A 26404-nucleotide genomic window follows, 5' to 3' on the forward strand; every position below is an offset into this window, starting at 1 on the left:
AGCCTTTAGACAATTGAATGGGCAAGACAATATATTTAAGTGCCTTTGAACTGGGTATGGTAGTAGGTGCGAGGCGCACTGGTTTGAGTGTGTCAAGAACTGCAAAGCTGCTGGGTTTTTCACGCTCAACAGTTTCCTGTGTGTCTCAAGAATGTTCCACCACCCAAAGGACAGCTGTGGGAAGCATTGGAATCAACATGGGCCAGCATCCCTGTGAAACGCTTACGACACCTTGTGGAGTCCATGCCCCGACAAATCGAGGCTGTTCTGCAACTCAGTGTTTGGTATACTCGGTGTATATTTGGTCAGTTAATAGTACAACATAACCATTTTTACTGAAAATACACAACTTAATACCTAATAATACTTAATATACATAACTTGTTGCTGTTTATGACTCATTCAGGGAAGTGGACTGGAGATAGATGACTGCTGTCACATTTCTCATCTATTTACTCCTGAACTTAAATAAACGTTTTCTCTGCCGGTGGTTACTGTTGGTGTCCTTCTGACTCCGATTTACAATTTGCCAGATGAGGCAGGGTTAGAGAAGTGCAACATCTACATTTTCTGCAGGTAAGTGTGTATATATTTAAAATAATTCAGACCCGACTCGTGGAGGATTGTAATTTTTTGACTTGTACCTTTTGATTTTCATGTATGTTCTGTGTTTTGTTTACTTAAATGTTTTGCTTGCTGACATCTGTAATGGTGTGTTGTCCTTTCAAACGTCAATAAATGTTATTGTTAACCCTGAGGGGTATATAATAAGAATCTAGCTAAGATGTACTCAGGTTTTTATTGAATTGGCTAGCTTTAGCTAGCTTCACATTCCAGCTCAGGCTTCATCCATGATACGAAGGAATCAATATATCTCCATATGCATCAGAGTCACGTATTTTGTGGGCATTTTAAAGCTTGTTTCTATAATAAGGCATCACGGAGTTAAGCATTGTTATAGAATGCTTTATATTATCTGGATACTTTTAATTGATTTATTTCAAAAAATAAAGCTAACAATAGGTATCCTTTTTTTGCCCTTGTAATATAATATGCCATTTAGCAGACGCTTTTATCCAAAGCGACTTACAGTCATGCGTGCATAACATTTTTTTGTGTATGGGTGGTCCCGGGGATCGAACCCACTACCTTGGCGTTACAAGCGCCGTGCTCTACCAGCTGAGCTACAGAGGACCACCTTGTCTTTAACAAAGAGGCATACCCTGACTTAATGTGAGCCCTGGTTTAACCAAACACACCAAGCCGCTCCCAGACATGGAGGTATTTAAGGAGTGCATGGTGACAGTATTGGGGGATTTGGCTATACCGACATCTATGGATAGCATAATTGCGTCTATCAAACAGGTAGCCCTACCTCTTATTTTTTTATAAGAAGAAATAGGCTCCAACAAAGCCCTCTTGTTGTTAGTGAGGTCGAATTAAAATGAAGACAATTGTTCAAATGAATTACTTTCAGCACAATTTGCTGTCCACCTCTGTTGGATTATGCCGCATCCGCTCCAAAACTGATGTCTAACCGCTTGCCTTTTTAGTTGACTTTGGTTAACTAGTTTCGTTGCTCCCGCACTAAGTCAATGATTGAAAAAGTGTATGTCTCATGAAATTGTAATACATCTGGTCTCCAGTCTATGGGCTACAGAAAAACCACATAGGCTACTACTCTTTCTACCGTAGGCTATATCATTTATGTTAAATTAATTTAATGGAGCGTTGGTGGAGCGCTGCAGCGCTGCGTCTCTCCAACAGCACCCTGGAGAGGCGCGCTGGGCATGGACAAGCTAAATATTTTGCGCCCTTGCCCTTGGCAAAGTGGGCACTGTTAGTGCTGTTATCATTGCATTTAGGCAGAATAATGTGAGGTGTTATGTGTTGTTGGAGGTACGTCTTGGTGAGTTTAGCTCGGAAAATGCCGCTCTCGTCAAACTGCCGCTCTACCTAAATGGCGGGCGGGCCGCCTAATCATATAATTATTTTTTAGAATCCCCATTTATTCAATAGCATCTCTGTGGGCCTAGCCATAAAGATTTGTCATTATTTTGTATAAAAAAATGTATTACCTTTTATTGTGCCATAAACACAACCAGTCATGATGTTTTCATCTGATTGTCAAACAATCACTTCAAAGGGCTCCTTTACTAGGCTACTCGCGCGAATTCATCCATTCGCAACATATTTCCAGCTTCCAAACAGTGGTGAATGGAAAGAGACATCTGTTACACAAAACACCAAAAAGTGTAATGACATTTGGCCATTGTCATTATGCCAGAATTAATGCCTCCACTTCTGTCCGCGCGCCTCGGCCACTCATCTCTGCCTTGGCAAAATATCAGTGTTCTTGTTGAACCACATTGCATTACATACCACCTGTTTTCAAGTCCATTTGCTCATTTTTCATGCCTCTGACATACCGGACCTTACTGCCTTACTTTCACCACTTCTTATTTTACAACCTTAACAACTTTAAGACAAGCTACCAACCACACACATCTTTAGGACATTTACTTTTCTAGTTAATGGGACTTGCATCAGCAGTATTGTACAACTTATTTCGGACTTTTTTTATAGTTATTCTTTGGAACACTAATGTAGTTTATAAAGAAAGCTCAATAAGTAAGGCTGGTCTGAGTGGGCAGCTCACTTAATTCAGTAAGCACAATAAAAACAACACATTGCTTCCTCTTCTATGGTCATAGTTGGAATGTTCTGTATACAGTGCATAGGGGAAGTATTCAGACCCCTTGACTTTTTCCACATTTTGTTACATTACAGCCTTATTCTAAAATTGATTAAATAGTTTTCCCCCCCGCATCAATCTACACACAATACTCAATAATGACAAAGCGAAACCAGGTTTTTAGAATTTTTTGCAAATCTATTACAAATTAAAAACAGAAATACCTTATTTACATAAGTATTCAGACCCTTTGCTATGATACTCGAAATTGAGCTCAGGTGCATCATGTTTCCATTGATCATCCTTGAGATGTTTATACAACTTCATTGCAGTCTACCTGTGGTAAATTCAATTGATTGGACATGATTTGGAAAAGCACACACCTGTCTATATAAGGTCCCACAGTTTACAGTGCATGTCAGAGCAAAAACCAAGCCATGAGGTCGAAGGAATTATCCGTAGAGCTCCGAGACAGTATTGTGTCGAGACACAGATCTGGGGAAGGGTACAAAAAATGTCTGCAGCATTGAAGATCCCCAAGAACACAGTGGCCTCCATCATTCTTCAATGGAAGAAGTTTAGAACCAACAAGACTCTTCCTAGAGCAATCGGGGGAGAAGGGCCTTGGTCAGGGAGGTGACCAAGAACCCGATGGTCACTCTGACAGAGCTCCAAAGTTCCTCTGTGGAGATGGGAGAACCTTCCAGAAGGACAACCATCTCTGCAGCACTCCACCAATCAGGCCTTTATGGTAGAGAGGCCAGAAGGAAGCCACTCCTCAGTAAAAGGCACATGACAAACCCGCTTGGATTTTGCCAAAAGGCACCTAAAGGACTCTCAGACCATGAGAAACAAGATTCTCTGGTCTGATGGAACCGAGATTGAACTCTTTGGCCTGAATGCCAAGCGTCACGTCTGGATTAAACCAGGCACCGCTCATCACCTGGCCAATGCCATCCCTACGGTGAAGCATGGTGGTGGCAGCATCATGCAGTGGGGATGTTTTTCAGCGGCAGGGAATGGGAGACAAGTCAGGATTGAGGGAAAGATGAATGGAGCAAAGTACAGAGAGATCCAGAGCGCACAGGACCTCAGACTGGGGCGAAGGTTCACCTTCCAACAGAACAACGACCCTAAGCACACAGCCAAGACAACACAGGAGTGGTTTTGGGACAAGTCTCTGAATGTCCTTGAGTGGCCCAGCCAGAGCCCGGACTTGAACGCGATATAACATTTCTGGAGAGACCTGAAAATAGCTGTGCAGCGACGCTCCCCATCCAACCTGACAGAGCTTGAGCGGATCTGCAGAGAAGAATGGGATAAACTCCCCAAATACAGCTGTGTCATACCCAAGAAGACTCAAGGCTGTAATCGCTGCCAAAGGCATTTCAACAAAGTACTGAGTAAAGGGTCTGAATACTTATGTAAATGTGATATTTCCATTTTATATTTTTAATACATATGCAAAAATATCTAAAAACCTGTTTTTCCTTTGTGATTATGGGGTATTGTCTGTAGACTGATGAGGGGAAAAACCAATGTAATCCATTTTAGAATAAGGCTGTAACATAACAAAATGTGGAAACAGTCAAGGGGTCTGAATACTTTCCGAATACACTGTATGTTAGTGTTAACAAACGTTATCAGCATAGCATTATGTCTCTCCTCATCTTGTACTATAAGCCATGTGCGGAATGTCATTCACCTTTATAGCCTATGAGCACGGCACAATAATGCAAATTCACCACACCTGCTGAAAAACCTATGCCTGCACTCGTGCAATAATCACCTTCCTGTCTCTCAGCCAATTAGTATAAATCTTGGGACGTATTTATATGTCAACTTACCCCTTGTTCTCTCACTTGCGTGTTACAGCAAAAGTTACCGACAACCAGGGTTGGGTATGTTACTCTCTTAATGTAATCCGTTACAGTTACTAGTTACCTGTCCAAAGTTGTAATCAGTAACGTAACTTTTTGACAAAAAATTAATTGCTTTGCCACATTATTTGTGAGGCATTGGAAGACCTCCCTGGTCTTTGAGCTTTCACTGCTCGACTGAGGTACCTTACAGATAATTGTACAGAGATGAGGTAATCATTCAAAAATCATGTTAAAAACTATTATTGCACACAGATTGAGTCCATGCAACTTATTATGTGACTTGTTAAGCAAATTTGAACTCCTGAACGTATTTAGGCTTGCCATAACAAAGGGGTTGAGTACTTATTGACTCAAGGCAGTTGAGCTAATTTGTAAACATTTTGAAAAACATAATTCCACTTTGACATTAAGGGCTATTGTGTGTAGGCAAAAACTGTAATACATTTTAAATTCAGGCTTTAACACAACAAAATGTGGAAAAAGTCATGGGGTGTGAATACTTTCTGAAGGCACTGTATTTCATTTAATATATATTTCAATGACAGACCAGAGGGTATTTGATGGTCATGAAATCACCTTTTTTGTTGACTAAACCAGAACAAAGGCTAGCTTACCTCTTAATTTGTGAACATGTGAACTATAGCCTTCATTAGGCTATTATGCACATTTTCAGGTAAAACATTTGGAAAAACAAAACATAATGTAGACTGAATATGATGTTAATTTGCCTATCATCCTTCAGCTGTTTTATTAAGACCTATAGGCTACATCTATTCTATATACAATGTTATTATCAGTTTATTATTGATCTCTTCACAGGTGGTGAGGATTCTGTGACACCCAACAGATGCCATGCTATCGGCAAAATGATTCTCTTCAGGATTAGAAAAGACTATCGTTTCATCGTTCTACTCTGCATCACTACTATCGTTGTGTTTTATACTGGACAGCTATCCTCCAATTCGCTTGTGGATTTAGTTAAAAATGCCCTTCGGCCACTGGACAGGATCATCTCTCCAAGAAATTGCGGATGTCTCAAATGTATGACACAGCCGGACGATGACCTCTGGTTTCAGAAGCGCTTCATCACATCTTTTAAACCATTTCTGACCAGAGAGTACAAGACACTCTCCAACGATACAAGAACGTGGTGGCTGGTAATTTATTTTTATTTTTTATTACATCTTATCTTAAAGCAATAAAAGCATTGTCAGTGCACACCCAACACATATTCACATATTCAGTCAGAACTTGAGTCACATGACTTGGACTTGAGTCTGACTCGAGTCACAAATTTGAATTACTTGAGACTCGACTTGATATAAAATAAAATAACTTGAGACTCGACTTGGAGCCTCAAGACTCGGGACTCGACTTTTGACTTGAGACTGATGACTTGAAATGATCTGGCCTGGTTTTGTAACGTTTTGTCACTCATTTTGTGGCACAGATTATCTGTGGATTGTTCTGCATGCAGCCAGAAACAGTATCACACTTGCAAAAAAGCAGATTGGCTAGTGAAACAAAGGCCCTCTGATCGGCCCTCAATCAACACAGGTCGGGTGAGCTAGAGCACTGAGAAGTTTTTGGGGGTTGCGAGTGTGAAAATGAATGAATGAGAGGTTGTAAGGCTTTTTAAATGATGACCTCATGAAAGCAGCAGAAAACTGGAGTGGCTACCATTTATATATTTTAATACGCTACATATTTAATAGGCTACAAATCATTTACCATTTTGTATTTTGTGTTTATACCTTTGCTTATTTGATCCGGTCACTTAGGCCTACGGCATTGCACCAAATTCTTGTTTAAAAAGCATCTAATCTGTGCTTCAGAACCAGCAAATTGCACGTCTTGACTGTTGACCAATGACCAGTCATCAGCATTGGCATGCAAAAGCGGGCACACTTTTCCAGATTAGTGACCAGCGAGCACTTGTTTAATTTTCTCCAGTTTTCTTGGCAAAAACAGAGTAGCCTACTTACATCCTTAAAATATTTTACTGCAGTGGGCTGAATCAGGGTCACACAGAGTATTTCTTGTTTGTTGAAAAAAAAAAGTATACACCTCAACTACATCGATTATGGTCTTAAAAAAAGAAGACACCTGTACCTTGTCAGATATAGAGTTGAAATGTATTCCATTTTGAGTTTGCATTGCAATATTACACTTTATATACATCACAGAAGACTGAAATATATCAAAACCAGATTTTCGGCGTAAAAATAATAATAATGTTGATTAATTATGAAATTATGAAAAGTATTAATAACATTCCACTCATGAGGCCACTAGAGGGTGATTTGGTCATTTGACTGCAGGAAAGGGGGGAGGGATATGAGTCTACTGACGCACCCGTGTATCAATCTAAGTAACATAATAAAAACATCCCCATCAAAATCCGTCAATTTAAGCTAGAGATATGGGCTGCGTCTCATTAAGCTAGAGATATGGGCTGCGTCTCAATCTACCGCCTCCGCCTATGTCGGCCTTCTGCATCTGCGGTGGAAGGTGGCCGAGCTACAGCGGTGTTTGTCAGACCATGAGACATCCCAAAAAAATCGGTCTTCTCACGAAAACGTCTGTAGCGTCCAAACGGTTTGGCCCACTCTATGGAGACTCTCACGAACATGATGGTGTTATACCGTTTTGCTCTACGACCCCCTCAAGTGTCACGGGACTCGTCTGAAGGCAACCCATGTAAATGAATGGAAGTATGGAGGTAGTGTTCTGCCAACAAAAATAAGGAGTTAAATATGTGTCCAAAAATCCCAAAATATTTCCTGAGCATTCGTATATCTGCTAGCTATAGGACAGACACGTCAAAACCTTCTTCCTTATGATTTCTTTTTGGACTGTCTTTTTTTTACCATTTATGAATGCGTCATTCAATGTGTTTCTATGGGCTATAGTAGGAAAGGCCAAATTCTATATTTTATCAAATAATTTTAAAGAAAATAGAGCATTGAGACAGTAACTGAAAGGTTGCTTGTTCGAATCCCTGAGCCGGCAAAGTTGAAAAATCTGCCCCCAAAACAACTGCTTCCTGGGCGCCGATGACGTGGATTAAGGCAGCCCCCCGCACCTCTCTGATTCAGAGGGGTTGGGTTAAATGTGGAAGACATATTTCGGTTGAACGCAATTCCCCTTTCCAAATAGGCTACCTGCTGATTTCATTTTCATATTTCAGATCGGCCTAGCTTGGGTGGGTTATAATTATATACCTCAGTGGTGGTACTGGCTATATTTCTAAAGATAGCTGTAACATCAAACTACCTTCAATATTTATGGGATGAAGATGTAACATATTCTGGCAAATTATTACAATAGTTGTGAGGAAGAAAAAGGCTACAGACAGATCCTGCTTTCCATCCGATCGAGCCGTATAATCCTGCTTGCTCTGGACTCCAGAGAAGTGACAATGTGACATGATATCCCAAGTTGATATTGACCGCTAACATAAATTACTTTCAGCTCAAAATGCAGGTGTAAATTGCATTTATTTCTGTATCTTGTTTTGAAAATGCATCACCGTTTATGGCTGTAATGACAGCCCACTGGGCACACACTGGTTGAATAGACATTGAGTTGATGTTTGTGCCCAGTGGGAGGTTACATTTGCGTAGCGATTGTGCATGCGTGCATGTGCATGCGCGGGGGTCACAAGCTTTGAACCACTCCTTTTTAAGGATCGCGGGTCAAAAAGTTTGAAAACCACTGAGCTAGCGAACATACAGTGGGGAGAACAAGTATTTGATACACTGCCGATTTTGCAGGTCTTTCTACTTACAAAGCATGTAGAGGTCTGTAATTTTTATCATAGGTACACTTCAACTGTGAGAGACTGAATCTAAAACAAAAATCCAGAAAATCACATTGTATGATTTTTAAGTAATTAATTTGCATTTTATTGCATGACATAAGTATTTGATACATCAGAAAAGCAGAACATAATATTTGGTACAGAAACCTTTGTTTGCAATTACAGAGATCATACGTTTCCTGTAGGTCTTGACCAGGTTTGCACACACTGCAGCAGGGATTTTGGCCCACTCCTCCATACAGACCTTCTCCAGATCCTTCAGGTTTCGGGGCTGTCGCTGGGCAATACAGACTTTCAGCTCCCTCCAAAGATTTTCTATTGGATTCAGGTCTGGAGACTGGCTAGGCCACTCCAGGACCTTGAGATGCTTCTTACGGAGCCACTCCTTAGTTGCCCTGGCTGTGTGTTTCGGGTCGTTGTCATGCTGGAAGACCCAGCCACGACCCATCTTCAATGCGCTTACTGAGGGAAGGAGGTTGTTGGCCAAGATCTCGCGATACGTGGCCCCATCCATCCTCCCCTCAATACGGTGCAGTCGTCCTGTCCCCTTTGCAGAAAAGCATCCCCAAAGAATGATGTTTCCACCTCCATGCTTCACGGTTGGGATGGTGTTCTTGGGGTTGTACTCATCCTTCTTCTTCTTCCAAACACGGCGAATGGAGTTTAGACCAAAAAGCTATATTTTTGTCTCATCAGACCACATGACCTTCTCCCATTCCTCCTCTGGATCATCCAGATGGTCATAGGCAAACTTCAGACAGGCCTGGACATGCGCTGGCTTGAGCAGGGGGACCTTGCGTGCGCTGCAGGATTTTAATCCATGACGGCGTAGTGTGTTACTAATGGTTTTCTTTGAGACTGTGGTCCCAGCTCTCTTCAGGTCATTGACCAGGTCCTGCCGTGTAGTTCTTTGCTGATCCCTCACCTTCCTCATGATCATTGATGCCCCACGAGGTGAGATCTTGCATGGAGCCCCAGACCGAGGGTGATTGACTGTCATCTTGAACTTCTTCCATTTTCTAATAATTGCGCCAACAGTTGTTGCCTTCTCACCAAGCTGCTTGCCTATTGTCCTGTAGCCCATCCCAGCCTTGTGCAGGTCTACAGTTTTATCCCTGATGTCCTTACACAGCTCTCTGGTCTTGGCCATTGTGGAGAGGTTGGAGTCTGTTTGATTGAGTGTGTGGACAGGTGTCTTTTATACAGGTAACGAGTTCAAACAGGTGCAGTTAATACAGGTAATGAGTGGAGAACAGGAGGGCTTCTTAAAGAAAAACTAACAGGTCTGTGAGAGCCGGAATTCTTACTGGTTGGTAGGTGATCAAATACTTATGTCATGCAATAAAATGCAAATGAATTACTTAAAAATCATACAATGTGATTTTCTGGATTTTTGTTTTAGATTCCGTCTCTCACAGTTGAAGTGTACCTATGATAACAATTACAGACCTCTACATGCTTTGTAAGTAGGAAAACCTGCAAAATCGGCAGTGTATCAAATACTTGTTCTCCCCACTGTATTTCTGATTTGCTGTACAGCTGTAGGATCGGGTGCAGCGCAAACGTCAAATTGTAGGGAGAGAGGATTGACATAAATAAAAATGCAGTTCCAAAACATTTTGGTGATCAAGAATATGAACCGTTTACTTTGCAAGCTCAGTAGCAATGGGGCATCAAGCAACAATTACTAGCATAGGCCTACTGGTCATTTGGTATGGCAAAATGGCTTGAAATGTATCATTTACTTATGAAACTTGCTTTTGGAATTTGTTGTTAAAATGGATTATTACATAATCAAAATGTGTTGTAGACAAAATAATGAAGAGGGCTGTCTGGTTCCTCAATAAATAGACAAAGATTTGTAGTTGAACGAGATTGCCTCTATCGATTATTTTTACTTGACTTGAGACTTGTGACTCGACTTGTCCTTAGAATGCACGTCTTGGACATGACTCGAGACTCGACCGGTTCTACTTGGGACTCGACTTGAGACTTGGACCTTGTGACTTGCTTGTGATTCGAATAATAGTGACTTAGTCCCACCTCTGGCAATCGCTCCAGAAACTACCTTAAACTTCTGTCAAACTGTACGCAGAGACATAAACATGGTATCCACTAGTTCATCTGACCCTCACACTATCCCTTTAAGAATCTCCAATAGTTTACTGTGGTTGCGTGTTTTTTTAATTTGAGTATTTTGGTGTTTATATGAGGGAGTTTTATTCAGAATTAACTATTTTATTTGATGTTTTTAGGCTGCAATATAAGCGTGGTCACTGACAACTGATTAACGGTTTGCTATTGTAGTCACCAACTAACCTCAGTGTAAAGAGCACGTGGCTCTGGAGTCAACACTTTAGTGTGAGGGTTTCCTCAGATGTTATGGTGTGTAATTTGCATTAGGCTGCTTTTAGTGTCAGTCTGTCCATTGTTGTGTATTTATTGTTTATTCATTGCTGTTTTATGTATTGACTGGTGCAATTAAATAACCAGAAATTGCAGGAAGAACATACCAAAGCCAACTATAGCGAGGTGGTTGAGAAGCTGTTCCAGGTCATCCCTGAGGCTGACCTTTACATGGACGCGGGCCCTGAGCGCTGTAGGACCTGTGCTGTAGTGGGGAACTCTGGGAACCTCAAGGGCTCCCACTACGGAGCCCTCATCGACTCCAGTGATGTCATCATAAGGTAGGCCAACTGAGAGGGTGTCCCATTTGTCCCTCCTACTGTCACACCCTGGCTCTGGGACTCATTATGTTGAGCCAGGGTGTGTTCATTCTATGTGTGTATTTCTATGTTGGTAATTCTGTTGTGTTTAATTCTATGTTTGCCTGAGTGACTCCCAATCAGAGGCAACGAGTGTCAGCTGTTGGCTGGTTGTCTCTGATTGGGAGCCATATTTAAACTGTCTGTTTTCCCTTTGTGTTTGTGGGTTTTTGTTCCGTGTTCGGTCATTGATACCGTGGACGTCACGAGTCGTTTCTTGTTTTGTATTCATGTTTAAACTTTAACTAATTAAAGTATGTTTGTTCATCACGCTGCGCCTTGGTCTACTCCTTACCTCGATCGTGACAGAAAAACCCACCATGCAACGACCAAGCAGCGTGTCCAGGGGCAGCTCTTGGGCTGGACATGGGAGGAAGCGCCGGGAGAAGAGACGGTGGAGGCGCGCCGTAGAGAGGAGCAACGGCGTGATCAGGGTCGTCGTCGGGCGGTCGAGAGGCAACCCCAGAAAATGTTTAGGGGGGGGCACACGGCATGGACGACGGGGCTGACGGAGGCAAAAGAGGGGCGGATTCTGGAGGCCACCAGGTTACGGATACACCGCCCTGTACGTCCTGTGCGGATGCCTCACACAGAGTGTGTGAGGGTAGGCATTCAGCCAGGACGGGTTGTGGCCGCTCTTCACTCCAGGGCTCCTATCCGTCTCCACAGCCCGGTTCGGCCTGTCCCTGCTCCACGCACCAAGCCTACGGTGTGCGTCGCCAGCCCAGTCCGGCCAGTCCCTGCTCCACGCACCAAGCCTACGGTGTGCGTCGCCAGCCCGGTCCGGCCTGTCCCTGCTCCACGCACCAAGCCTACGGTGTGCGTCGCCAGCCCGGTCCGGCCTGTCCCTGCTCCACGCACCAAGCCTACGGTGTGCGTCGCCAGCCCGGTCCGGCCTGTCCCTGCTCCACGCACCAAGTCTACGGTGCGCGTCGCCAGCCCGGCCCGGCCTGTTCCTGCCACTCGCACCAAGTATACGGTGCGCGTCGCCAGCCCGGCCCGGCCTGTTCCTGCCACTCGCACCAAGTCTACGGTGCGCGTCGCCAGCCCGGCCTGTCCCTGCTCCACGCACCAAGTCTACGGTGCGCGTCGACAGCCCGGCCCGGCCTGTTCCTGCCACTCGCACCAAGTATACGGTGCGCGTCGCCAGCCCGGCCCGGCCTGTTCCTGCCACTCGCACCAAGTCTACGGTGCGCGTCGCCAGCCCGGCCCGGCCTGTTCCTGCCACTCGCACCAAGCCAGGGGTGCGAGTCGTCAGCCTGGTAAGGCCCGTCCCTCCTCCACGCACCAAGCCAGGGGTGCGAGTCGTCAGCCTGGTAAGGCCCGTCCCTCCTCCACGCACCAAGCCAGGGGTGCGCGTCGTCAGCCTGGTAAGGCCCGTTCCTCCTCCACGCACCAAGCCAGGGGTGCGCGTCGTCAGTCCAGCACAACCCGTGCCTGGGTCACCGGTGCCTGGTAAGGTACCGGTCAACTGCTCCACTATGGAGCTGAAGCTAACCGCTCCTGCTAAGTCCAGTTCGGCTCCAGCCGGCGGGGCCAGACTGGACCAGGGGCGCTATGGGGGGTGTATTGGAGGGTGGTGGTCAAGGCCGGAGCCAGAACCGCCGCCGAGGAGGTATGCCCGCCCAGCCCTCCCCTGTTTTGTTTAGTTGAGGCGCGGTCGCAGTCCGCGCCTTTAGGGGGGGGGTACTGTCACACCCTGGCTCTGGGACTCATTATGTTGAGCCAGGGTGTGTTCATTCTATGTGTGTATTTCTATGTTGGTAATTCTGTTGTGTTTAATTCTATGTTTGCCTGAGTGACTCCCAATCAGAGGCAACGAGTGTCAGCTGTTGGCTGGTTGTCTCTGATTGGGAGCCATATTTAAACTGTCTGTTTTCCCTTTGTGTTTGTGGGTTTTTGTTCCGTGTTCGGTCATTGATACCGTGGACGTCACGAGTCGTTTCTTGTTTTGTATTCATGTTTAAACTTTAACTAATTAAAGTATGTTTGTACATCACGCTGCGCCTTGGTCTACTCCTTACCTCGATCGTGACACCTACCTCAGTGTGCACTTGTTCACTTGCACGTGGTTGTTCCCACGGGGGGGGGGGGGGGGGGTATGAAAAAATAAATAATGTATCCACTCACTAACTGTAAGTCGCTCTGGATAAGAGCGTCCGCTAAATGACTAAAAATGTAAAAATGTAAAAAAAATGTTGTTCAATGCTTTTAGATTTGTGGGAAGTAGTGAATGAGATCACACTCCACGAGAACATTCCATAGCTGCATGTGGCAGTTAATCACCAACCTTGGCTTTTATACCTGTTCAGACAACACACTCCAGGTGGCAGTATATGCACCCTTTCAGTTTGTAGACCACTGTGCCACTCGGGAGAGTCAACACTTTAGTGTTGCATAGCAGTGCTAGCTGTGCCACTAGAGATCCGGGTTCGAATCCAGGCTCTGTCGTAGCCGGCCGTGACCGGGAGACCCATGGGGCGGCGCACAATTGGCCCAGGGTAGGGGAGGGAATGGCTGGCAGGGATGTAGCTGAGATGGTAGAGCATGGTGTTTGCAACGCCAGGGTTGTGTGTTCGATTCCCATGGGGGGCTTTTTCATACTGAAAAAAATAATGATGTATGCACTCACTGACTGTAAGTTGCTCTGTGTAAGAGTGTCTGCTAAAATAAATGACTAAAAAATAGAATAAGAAGAAATCAACTACTTTAAAATAGAGATAGACCACAATGGCCTTTACCATGGTGTCACAGAAGACAGTATGGTAAAGATCTGCCTTTATCCAACTTAATGATTTAATGTCATCTACAGTGGGGAAAAAAAGTATTTAGTCAGCCACCAATTGTGCAAGTTCTCCCACTTAAAAAGATGAGAGAGGCCTGTAGTTTTCATCATAGGTACACGTCAACTATGACAGACAAAATGAGGAAAAGAAATCCAGAAAATCACATTGTAGGATTTTTAATGAATTTATTTGCAAATTATGGTGGAAAATAAGTATTTGGTCAATAACAAAAGTTTCTCAATACTTTGTTATATACCCTTTGTTGGCAATGACACAGGTCAAACGTTTTCTGTAAGTCTTCACAAGGTTTTCACACACTGTTGCTGGTATTTTGGCCCATTCCTCCATGCAGATCTCCTCTAGAGCAGTTATGTTTTGGGGCTGTCGCTGGCAACACAGACTTTCAACTCCCTCCAAAGATTTTCTATGGGGTTGAGATCTGGAGAATGGCTAGGCCACTCCAGGACCTTGAAATGCTTCTTAGGAAGCCACTCCTTCGTTGCCAGGGCGGTGTGTTTGGAATCATTGTCATGCTGAAAGACCCAGCCACGTTTCATCTTCAATGCCCTTGCTGATGGAAGGAGGTTTTCACTCAAAATCTCACGATACATGGCCCCATTCATTCTTTCCTTTACACGGATCAGTCGTCCTGGTCCCTTTGCAGAAAAACAGCCCCAAAGCATGATGTTTCAACCCCCATGCTTCACAGTAGGTATGGTGTTCTTTGGATGCAACTCAGCATTCTTTGTCCTCCAAACACGACGAGTTGAGTTTTTACCAAAAAGTTCTATTTTGGTTTCATCTGACCATATGACATTCTCCCAATCCTCTTCTGGATCATCCAAATGCACTCTAGCAAACTTCAGACGGGCCTGGACATGTACTGGCTTAAGCAGGGGGACACGTCTGGCACTGCAGGATTTGAGTACCTGGCGGCGTAGTGTGTTTCTGATGGTAGGCTTTGTTACTTTGGTCCCAGCTCTCTGCAGGTCATTCACTAGGTCCCCCCATGTGGTTCTGGGATTTTTGCTCACCGTTCTTGTGATCATTTTGACCCCACGGGGTGAGATCTTGCATGGAGCCCCAGATCGAGGGAGATTATCAGTGGTCTTGTATGTCTTCCATTTCCTAATAATTGCTCCCACAGTTGATTTCTTCAAACCAAGCTGCTTACCTATTGCAGATTCAGTCTTCCCAGCCTGGTGCAGGTCTACAATTTTGTTTCTGGTGTCCTTTGACAGCTCTTTGGTCTTGGCCATAGTGGAGTTTGGAGTGTGACTGTTTGAGGTTGTGGACAGGTGTCTTTTAAACTGATAACAAGTTCAAACAGGTGCCATTAATACAGGTAACGAGTGGAGGACAGAGGAGCCTCTTAAAGAAGAAGTTACAGGTCTGTGAGAGCCAGAAATCTTGTTTGTTTGTAGGTGACCAAATACTTATTTTCCACCATAATTTGCAAATAAATTCATTAAAAATCCTACAATGTGATTTTCTGGATTTTATTTCCTCAATTTGTCTGTCATAGTTGACGTGTACCTATGATGAAAATTACAGGCCTCTCTCATCTTTTTAAGTGGGAGAACTTGCACAATTGGTGGCTGACTAAATACTTTTTCCCCCCACTGTATGTAGGCCTATATTGGTTTGGTTTTGTGTGTTAATTTTTTTGTCTTGGCGGTATGAATGACTATGTGTTTTGAATTAAAGTGTTTTGGAATATTATGGCAGTCGTGATATGGATTTTCTGTGTTATCCAGAATGAACAAGGCTCCCACCTCTGGTTATGAGCAGGATGTTGGCAGCCGGACCACGCATCACATCATGTACCCAGAGAGTGCCATAGATCTGGACAACACCACTACTCTCGTGCTTTTCCCTTTCAAGACTCTGGACCTTCAGTGGCTACCCGGCGCCATCACCAATGGATCTCACATCACTTTGTGAGTAACCACTCTCCTTTTGATTAGTCCACCAGTCTGTTACACCAATTTTCTAAGATCACATAGCAACTCTGGATAAAATGTAGGTCTAATTTTATTCAACAGCTCATATGCACCTCTTAGAGCGAAGATAAAGGCGAACAAAGATTTGGTGAGTCACATTGTTGATCATGATCATTTATTATGGTTATAATACATCTACAGTCAATGATAAATTGATGATATTGTTATATCTTGGATAGTAGGTAATTGAGGATGTTTGTTAGTTAGGTATGGGCTAATCTCGGTTAACCCTAAAATCTTGCGTAATTTGGTCAGATGCTCAATTAAATTCCGGGTGAGACATGTTAGAAATTGTGATAACACGATTTGCAAAGTCTCGTAAACGGACACTCTCAGCCAAAGCCCCCCCCCCTTCTGATAATTTCACTTGTGTTTATCATCCGTGTTGGCACACGCAAAGCAGTGAAAGAGTGTCAACATGGAATTGTGCAGAGTATGTTTACATGCACACAATACTACAATTATTGGGAATACTCATAATAAAGATGCATTATAAAGGTTTTGTATAATTTCAGCAAGTAGTTTTGAAAGTAGCGCCCACGAGCCAAAATGGCTCCCTGAAAATTGTGCGTCATCCATTTCTGCAATTTTTTAAATATTTTTTATATTTTTTTATATGTACAATATGCTACAAATTTGTAAGTGCTTAAGATCCCGTTCAACCTCTTTAATATAATAGTTCAATTAAAAAGTTTACATGCTTTACCAAAAGAACATTGTCTCTTACAATCCGGTTTACATGATGGGAGCCGAATATATTGATAAAAGTAACCTTTGTCTGAGAGAGATTTACATGGTTATCAAAATGTCACGCCAGGGTAAGCCTACACAAAACACAGCCCTTATTTTAATTGTTTCTAAAATCCCCTATGGGAAAAATGAATGGTGGAAAAATTATTGGAACCATTTCCCTGCTTGACCACTAGGTTTTATGGGTATTATGACACCTCCACTGTGGGGCTCTATTGTGAATTTGTGAATTTTTACTAGGATCCCCATTAGCTAACGCCGCAACGTTAGCTAATCTTCCTAGGGTCCAACACCAATTAATAAGACTTTACAAACAATTACAAATTAAGACTTTACAAACATTTAATAAGTAGACAATACAGACAATTAAAATACCTGACAGGTAAGACATTTCACATTCAGTTGATGCTTTCTATTTCCTGTCCAGTCATATGGTCTATTTTTTTCTTGAAGGTGGATTTACTTTTTGCCTGAGAAATATGGATTGGTAAAGAGTTCCATTCAGCTATGGCTCTATATAAAACTGCAGATTTAAGGCGATTTGTCCTTGGCTTGGGTTGTCTTAGATGCCCTGCATTTACCTGTCTGGTTTGGTGGTTATGCGTGTTGCTAGTATGTACTAACTGGTCTGAAAAACACTGTGTTTTTTGACAAATATAACATTCCTACAGACAATCAGAAGACTGGATAGTAATTTGTTTTCAACGTGAAGCCATGAGAGATTCTGATGCATTTGGATAATATTCATATGGATAGAGCAATGAAGAGTTAATCTGGCAGCCCTGTTTTAAGCGATTTTGAGATTTTTTATATATTTCTTTGCTGCAGATGACCATATAACTGGACAGCACTCTAGGTGTGATAGGACCAGGGATTGAATCACCTGATTCAGAGTGCTAGATGTTACATACTCTGAACATTTTCTTGGTTGTATGCCCATTATTATTGGAGTGAGGATTTTGAACGTAGTCCGGTGTTATTGTTCAACCTTTTCTAAAATTAAATTGAATTTCTTTCTTATTGCATCGAAAGTAGATCCACAAACTCGACACAATTCAAGCACCTTGGATGGGGTCATTGGCAACATATATATTTTTTGGAGACCGTTGGGCCATGTTTGTTTAATGAAAATTCTATAGGAGAAGGGGCCCATCAGTACAGATGTAGGATCTTAATTTTATTTTATTTAACCTTTATTTTATTTATTTGTATTTAACCAGGCAAGTCAATTAAGAACTAATTATTATTTACAATGACGGCCTAGCAAGAGGCAAAAGGCCTCCTGTGGGGACGGGGGCTAGAATTAAACATTTAAATGTAGGACAAATCACGCATCACGAAAAAAGAGAAATCACAACACGACATAAAGAGAGACCTAAGACAACAACACAGAATGACAACACAGCATGACAACACAATATTTGATCAACCTGTTGTTTGAGAATCTTCCTGCGCTGCAGGAAAAGCAAACTTGTAATGTATTAGAAGCTTAAAAAACATGTAAAACGTATCAACCCCTCCAAAAATGTCCATTTAATTACTATCCACATAATAATTCACATTTCCTGTTGCTGCAGGATTATTTTCCTGCTGTGAGAAACTGGTCAAATTAAGAACCTACATCTGACGTTGACTACTGCACACACAAGACAGCTTTACGCTTCAAATCCCTGTCCCCAGTTTGAGCATCACTTTAGCCCAGTCCTTCTCAAATAGTGGGGCGCGCCCCCCTGGGGGGGCTCGGAGCGATGCCGGGGGGGCGCGTGTGACCCTGGGGAACATGCTTTTTTTTGCCGCAGCGAGTAGTTTTTATTTGCACCGAACAAAAGCACAGAGTAGGAGATATGAAGTGCAGATAACAAACCCTTAAGAGACGCCATGGAAACATATCTAACAGGGATGAAAAGAAAGGCGGAGAGAGACGGAGATAATGAGACAAACGTAAGTCTCCCGAAAGCTAAGACGAGGAAATATGACGAAGCGTATGTAGCGCTTGGCTTCACTGTGACTACGGTGGGAGAAGAGGAAAGACCGGTTTTTTTATTTATTTATTTCACCTTTATTTAACCAGGTAAGCCAGTTGAGAACAGGTTCTCATTTACAACTGCGACCTGGCCAAGATAAAGCAAAGTAGTGCAATAAATACAACACAGAGTTACATATGGGGTAAAAAAAAAACATAAAGTCAGAAATACAACAGAAAATATATATACAGTCTGTGCAAATGTAGCAAGTTATGGAGGTAAGGCAATAAATAGGCTATAGTGCAGAATAATTACAATAGTATTAACACTGGAATGCTAGATGTGCAAGAGATTATGTGCAAATAGAGATACTGGGGTGCAAAAGAGCAAATTAAATAACAATATAGGGATGAGGTAGTTGGGTGGGCTAATTTCAGATGGGCTGTGTACAGGTGCAGTGATCGGTAAGGTGCTCTGACAACTGATGCTTAAAGTTATTGGGGGAGATAAGAGTCTCCAGCTTCAGAGATTTTTGCAATTCGTTCCAGTCATTGGCAGCAGAGAACTGGAAGGAATGGCGGCCAAAGGAGGTGTTGGCTTTGGGAATGACCAGTGAGATATACCTGCTGGAGCGCAGACTGCGGGTGGGTGCTGCTATGGTGACCAATGAGCTAAGATAAGGCGGGGATTTGCCTAGCAGTGATTTATAGATGGCCTGGAGCCAGTGGGTTTGACGACGAACATGTAGTGAGGACCAGCCAACAAGAGCGTACAGGTCACAGTGGTGGGTAGTGTATGGGGCTTTGGAGACAAAACGGATGGCACTGTGATAGACTACATCCAATTTGCTGAGTAGAGTGTTGGAGGCTATTTTGTAAATGACATCGCCGAAGTCAAGGATCGGTAGGATAGTCAGTTTTACGAGGGCATGTTTGGCAGCATGAGTGAAGGAGGCTTTGTTGCGAAATAGGAAGCCGATTCTAGATTTAACTTTGGATTGGAGATTCTTTATGTGAGTCTGGAAGTTGAGTTTACAGTCTAACCAGACACCTAGATATTTGTAGTTGTCCACATACTCTAGGTCAGACCCGTCGAGAGTGGTGATTCTAGTCGGGTGGGCGGGTGCTAGCAGCGTTCGATTGAAAAGCATGCATTTAGTTTTACTAGTGTTTAAGAGCAGTTGAAGGCTACTGAAGGATTGTTGTATGGCATTGAAGCTCGTTTGGAGGTTTGTTAACACAGTGTCCAATGAAGGGCCAGATGTATACAAAATGGTGTCGTCTGCGTAGAGGTGGATCTGAGAGTCACCAGCAGCAAGAGCGACATCATTGATATACACGGAGAAAAGTGTCGGCCCAAGAATTGAACCCTGTGGCACCCCCATAGAGACTGCCATAGGTCCAGACAACAGGCCCTCCGATTTGACACACTGAACTCTATCTGAGAAGTAGTTGGTGAACCAGGCGAGGCAGTCATTTGAGAAACCAAGGCTATTTAGTCTGCCAATAAGAATGCGGTGGTTGACAGAGTCGAAAGCCTTGGCCAGGTCGATGAAGACGGCTGCACAGTACTGTCTATTATCAATCGCGGTTATAATATCGTTTAGGACCTTGAGCGTGGCTGAAGGGCACCCGTGACCAGCTCGGAAACCGGATTGCATAGCGGAGAAGGTACGGTGGTATTCGAAATGGTCGATGATCTGTTTGTTAACTTGGCTTTCGAATACTTTCGAAAGGCAGGGCAGGATGGATATAGGTCTGTAGCAGTTTGGATCTAGAGTGTCACCCCCTTTGAAGAGGGGGATGACCGCGGCAGCTTTCCAATCTCTGGGGATCTCAGACGTTATGAAAGAGAGGTTGAACAGACTAGTAATAGGGGTTGCGACAATTTTGGCGGCTAGTTTTAGGAAGAAAGGGTCCAGATTGTCTAGCCCAGCTGATTTGTAGGGGTCCAGATTTTGCAGCGCTTTCAAAACATCAGCTGTCTGAATTTGTGTGAAGGAGAAGCGGGGGGGGCATGGGCAAGTTGCAGCAGAGGGTGCAGAGTTGGTGGCCGGGTTAGTGGTAGCCAGATGGAAAGCATGGCCAGCTGTAGCAAAATGCTTGTTGAAATTCTCGATTATTGTAGATTTATCGGTGGTGATAGTGTTTCCTAGCCTCAGTGCAGTGGGCAGCTGGGAGGAAGTGCTCTTATTCTCCATGGACTTTACAGTGTCCCAAAACTTTTTGGAGTTAGTGCTACAGGATGCAAATTTCTGTTTGAAAAAGTTAGCCTTTGCTTTCCTGACTGCTTGTGTATATTGGTTCCTAACTTCCCTGAAAAGTTGCATATCGCGGGGGCTATTTGATGCTAATGCTGTACGCCACAGGATGTTTTTGTGCTGGTCAAGGGCAGTCAAGTCTGAGGAGAACCAGGGGCTATATCGGTTCTTAGTTCTGTATTTTTTGAATGGGGCATGTTTATTAAAGATTGAGAGGAAATTACTTTTAAGGAACAACCAGGCATCCTCTACTGACGGAATGAGATCTATATCCATCCAGGATACCTGGGCCAGGTCAATTAGGAAGGCCTCCTCGCTAAAGTGTTTTAGGGAGCGTTTGACAGTGATGAGGGGTGGTCGTTTGACTGCGGACCCGTTACGGACGCAGGCAATAAGGCAGTGATCGCTGAGATCCTGGTTGAAGACAGCTGAGGTGTATTTAGAGGGTATATTAGTCAGGATGATATCTATGAGGGTACCCATGTTTAAGGATTTAGGGTTGTACCTGGTAGGTTCGTTGATAATTTGCGTGAGGTTGAGGGCATCTAGCTTGGATTGTAGGATGGCTGGGGTATTAAGCATATCCCAATTTAGGTCACCAAGCAGTACAAACTCAGAGGATAAATGGGGGGCAATCAATTCACATATGGTGTCCAGGGCACAGCTGGGGGCTGAGGGGGGTCTGTAGCAAGCGGCAACAGTGAGAGACTTATTTCTGGAAAGGTGGATTTTTAGAAGTAGAAGCTCAAACTGTTTGGGCACAGACCTGGATAGTATGATAGAGCTCTGCAGGCTATCTCTACAGTAGATTGCAACTCCACCCCCTTTGGCAGTTCTATCTAGACGGAAAATGTTATAGTTGGGGATGGAAATTTCAGAATTTTTGGTGGCCTTCCTGAGCCAGGATTCAGACACTGCTAGAACATCAGGGTTGGCAGAGTGTGCTAACGCAGTGAATAACTCAAACTTAGGAAGTAGACTTCTGATATTTATGTGCAAGAAACCAAGACTTTTGCGATTACAGAAGTCAACAAATGATAGCTCCTGGGGATTAGGAGTGATACTGGGGGCTACAGGGCCTGGGTTAGCCTCTACATCACCAGAGGAACAGAGGAGGACTAGAATAAGGATACGGCTAAAGGCTTTAAGAACTGGTCTTCTAGTGCGTTGGGTACATAGAATAAAGGGGGCAGATTTCCGGGTGTTATAGAAAAGATTCAGGGCATTATGAACAGACAAGGATATGGAAGGATATGAGTAAAGTGGAGGTAAACCTAAGCGTTGGGTAACACTGAAAGAGATAGTATCTCTAGAGGCATCAATTGAGTCGGTCTCTGAGTGTATGGGTGGAGGGACAAAGGAGCTAACCAAGGCAGGTTTAGCTAGGCTGGGGGGTCTACAGTGATATAGTACAATTAGAAATAACCGAAACAACAATAAACTAACCATGTTTGGGCTGAGGCTAAACATAAACAGGATGTAGTACCGTAAAAAGGAACAGTCCAGCAGATATCAGCTGTATAGCTGAGTTATCATAAGGTCCGGTGGTGAAGCGCTAGTGAGTAAGAGGCCACGGCTAGCGTGTGCTACGTCCGTTTTGTTGTAGCCAGCTGGTAGCGATGAATCCGGAGTTAAAGGTCCAGTGATTCAGTGATGCCGGCGGAAAAACTGATATGTTCTGGGTCGATAACGCGCAGTGCTGACTGGCCGAATATCCGGTGATCAATGTCCAGTATGTTTACTGTGTCTAAAAATGTTGGCAGCGGACAGCATGAAGCCAAATAAATTAAGGCGTCACTTAAATACATTACACCCCAATCACGCTGATAAGCCGCTTGAGTTTTTTCAGCGAAAACATGCCGAATATTGCCAACAATCGTCCCGCTTTGTGAATGCTACTTCAGGAAACCAGCGAGCACTGTTAGCATCATATAAGGTGGCGTACCAAATTGCTCAGTGCAAAAAAAAACACTCCATAGCAGAGGAGCTAATACTGCCTGCAGCATTAGATATGGTCTCTGTCATGCTGGATGACGCAAGTGCTGCAAAAATAAAAACTATCCCTCTGTCCAATGACACTGTCGCCAGACGTATAAATGACATTGCTAACGATCTTAAAGAACAGCTGGTAGATAAACTCAAAGACAAACGTGCCTTTTGCCATTAATCCTGACTTCCTCATTTTGCTAAAAAAAAATCAGCACAAATGGTTTTATTCAATTTTGTTTTATAGGTCAGTGTTTCATATATTGGGCTCCTGAGTTCATGTTGCTGATCAATTTTAATTTGTTATTATTTATTGATTATATTTTATTTTATTTTTCAGTATCAAATGGTCAATTTTTTTTTACAGTTTAAATAAGGTAAATTTCTGGCAAATTGATGCACTTTAAGTCTTTTCTGGTACAGACTAAAAAACAATGTTAATAAAGTTATTCTTTGTTGTAAGTTGATCTATATTTCTTTATTTTATTTATATTTTCTTTAATGTTAATAAGGATACAATGTTATGCAGAGGTGTACTTAGAACAATTTCATAGACAAATTATACTATTTCCAGTTGCGGCGGAGAGTTGGGGGGCGCGAAATGTTTACTTCTTCCTAGGGGCAACAGAAAATAATTGAGAAGCACTGCTTTAGCCCAATCCTGATACATCCAAATAACCAGTGACGAAAAACACAAGTGCCGGAACTACTGCTGCTCGTTACCATAGTCTTTCTTGACAGATCTACAGTACCATTTATGTTTACGTAGTCCGTCCATGAGAGACTAGGTATGGGCAGAGTAATATACACTGCTCAAAAAAATAAAGGGAACACTTACACAACACAATGTAACTCCAAGTCAATCACACTTCTGTGAAATCAAAATGTCCACTTAGGAAGCAACACTGAGTGACAATACATTTCACATGCTGTTGTGCAAATGGAATAGACAACAGGTGGAAATTATAGGCAATTAGCAAGACACCCCCAATAAAGGACTGGTTTTGCAGGTGGTGACCACAGACCACTTCTCAGTTCCTATGCTTCCTGGCTGATGTTTTGGTCACTTTTGAATGCTGGCGGTGCTTTCACTCTAGTGGTAGCATGAGACGGAGTCTACAACCCACACAAGTGGCTCAGGTAGTGCAGCTCATCCAGGATGGCACATCAATGCGAGCTGTGGCAAGAAGGTTTGCTGTGTCTGTCAGCGTAGTGTCCAGAGCATGGAGGCGCTACCAGGAGACAGGCCAGTACATCAGGAGACGTGGAGGAGGCCGTAGGAGGGCAACAACCCAGCAGCAGGACTGCTACCTCCGCCTTTGTGCAAGGAGGAGCAGGAGGAGCACTGCCAGAGCCCTGCAAAATGACCTCCAGCAGGCCACAAATGTGCATGTGTCTGCTCAAACGGTCAGAAACAGACTCCATGAGGGTGGTATGAGGGCCCGACGTCCACAGGTGGGGGTTGAGCTTACAGCCCAACACCGTGCAGGACGTTTGGCATTTGACAGAGAACACCAAGATTGGCAAATTCGCCACTGGCGCCCTGTGCTCTTCACAGATGAAAGCAGGTTCACACTGAGCACGTAACAGATGTGACAGCCGTGGAGAACGTTCTGCTGCCTGCAACATCCTCCAGCATGACCGGTTTGGCGGTGGGTCAGTCATGGTGTGGGGTGGCATTTCATTGGGGGGCCGCACAGCCCTCCATGTGCTCGCCAGAGGTAGCCTGACTGCCATTAGGTACCGAGATGAGATCCTCAGACCCCTTGTGAGACCATATGCTGGTGCGGTTGGCCCTGGGTTCCTCCTAATGCAAGACAATGCTAGACCTCATGTGGCTGGAGTGTGTCAGCAGTTCCTGCAAGAGGAAGGCATTGATGCTATGGACTGGCCCGCCCGTTCCCCAGACCTGAATCCAATTGAGCACATCTGGGACATCATGTCTCGCTCCATCCACCAACGCCACATTGCACCACAGACTGTCCAGGAGTTGGCGGATGCTTTAGTCCAGGTCTGGGAGGAGATCCCTCAGGAGACCATCCGCCATCTCATCAGGAGCATGCCCAGGCGTTGTAGGGAGGTCATACAGGCACGTGGAGGCCACACACACTACTGAGCCTCATTTTGACTTGTTTTAAGGACATTACATCAAAGTTGGATCAGCCTGTAGTGTGGTTTTCCACTTTAATTTTGAGGGTGACTCCAAATCCAGACCTCCATGGGTTGATACATTTGATTTCCATCGATAATTTTTGTGTGATTTTGTTGTCAGCACATTCAACTATGTAAAAAAAAAAGTATTTAATAAGATTATTTCATTCATTCAGATCTAGGATGTGTTATTTTAGTGTTCCCTTTATTTTTTTGAGCAGTGTATTTAAATAAATACATAATTACAAAAACGGAACATCATAAATGGCTCTGGGTTTCCTAACAAAGGAGGCGGTGATGTCAGAAATAATTAGGATTAAAACAGACCCTAAAGGCAAATCTGTCTACGAGTCATGATCTGGCTCATACATGTAGTTTGAGACAGCATCAGAACTGGAGTGTACTAACAGTGTATTGTGACATCTTTTCTCAGACACTATCAATCTAAGTGAGTTCTCAAAATTGGATGTATCACAATAGTCATCATTCCTATTTTTCTAATTAAATCATGTTGTTGATGTATAATATGTTTCATGCAGGTATTGGTTCTGAATCCTGTGTTCATGAAATATGTTCATGAAGTCTGGCTTGACTATTACGGCAAATACCCCTCAACCGGATTCATGGCTTTGATATTAGCCCTACACATTTGTGACGAGGTAAGAGATTATACCTATCAACACACATCAAGTTCAAGTTTATTTGTCATATGCGAAGGATACACATGGTGTACACAGTCCAATTAATTGCTTACTTGCAGGTTCCCTCTCGATAACGCAACAACAATAAGAAATAAGTAAAATAATTAAGCTCAATGGAATAGAATAGAATAAACATTTTCATAAGTATAAATAAATACAGGAAGGCACTCAACAATTTACAGTACAATATTTACACGAGTGTCGGGGGAAAGAGGATTTGAAGAGCAAAGTGTTTAAACTGTGCAGTATTTAGCAATACAAAAACATGCTCTGCTAGGAATGGTACTTTCTCAACTCACTACAAGACACACTGTATACTACACCACACGATGCATCTAGAAGAACAACACTAACACCCGAATCATGTAGGCCTATAGGCTGCATACACAATATACCACATTGCCATACATAAAACCTAATGTAAACACTGTTATAAAATTAATTCTCTAAACACTTCATTCCAATGCAGGTGAATGTGTATGGATTTGGGAAAGACAGAAATGGGAACTGGCACCACTACTTTGAAACACTAACCAATAAAAAGCTAAAGACTGGACCACACCCTGGAGACTATGAGTACAACGTCACCAGGAAGCTCTCAGAAATACACAAACTAGAGATATATAAGGGATGGTGA

The 26404-nt window shown here is 43.4% G+C and overlaps 1 protein-coding gene across 1 annotated transcript; it reads left to right on the forward strand.

Annotated features, from left to right (window-relative positions):
- Nucleotides 1-400: 400 nt before the first annotated feature.
- LOC311099352 (CMP-N-acetylneuraminate-beta-galactosamide-alpha-2,3-sialyltransferase 1-like) lies at nucleotides 401-26404 on the forward strand (the record flags this gene model as incomplete). The annotated part of the gene is made up of 7 exons (XM_084140070.1): nucleotides 401-576; nucleotides 5398-5735; nucleotides 10895-11088; nucleotides 15710-15892; nucleotides 15998-16043; nucleotides 25606-25725; nucleotides 26237-26404. Exons 2-7 carry the CDS (start codon nucleotides 5445-5447, stop codon nucleotides 26402-26404), a joined length of 1002 nt encoding a protein of 333 aa, XP_083996196.1. The 5' UTR covers nucleotides 401-576; nucleotides 5398-5444.

Source organism: Coregonus lavaretus, assembly GCF_964263955.1.
Source record: "Coregonus lavaretus genome assembly, chromosome: 24".
Lineage (NCBI taxonomy): Eukaryota > Metazoa > Chordata > Actinopteri > Salmoniformes > Salmonidae > Coregonus > Coregonus lavaretus.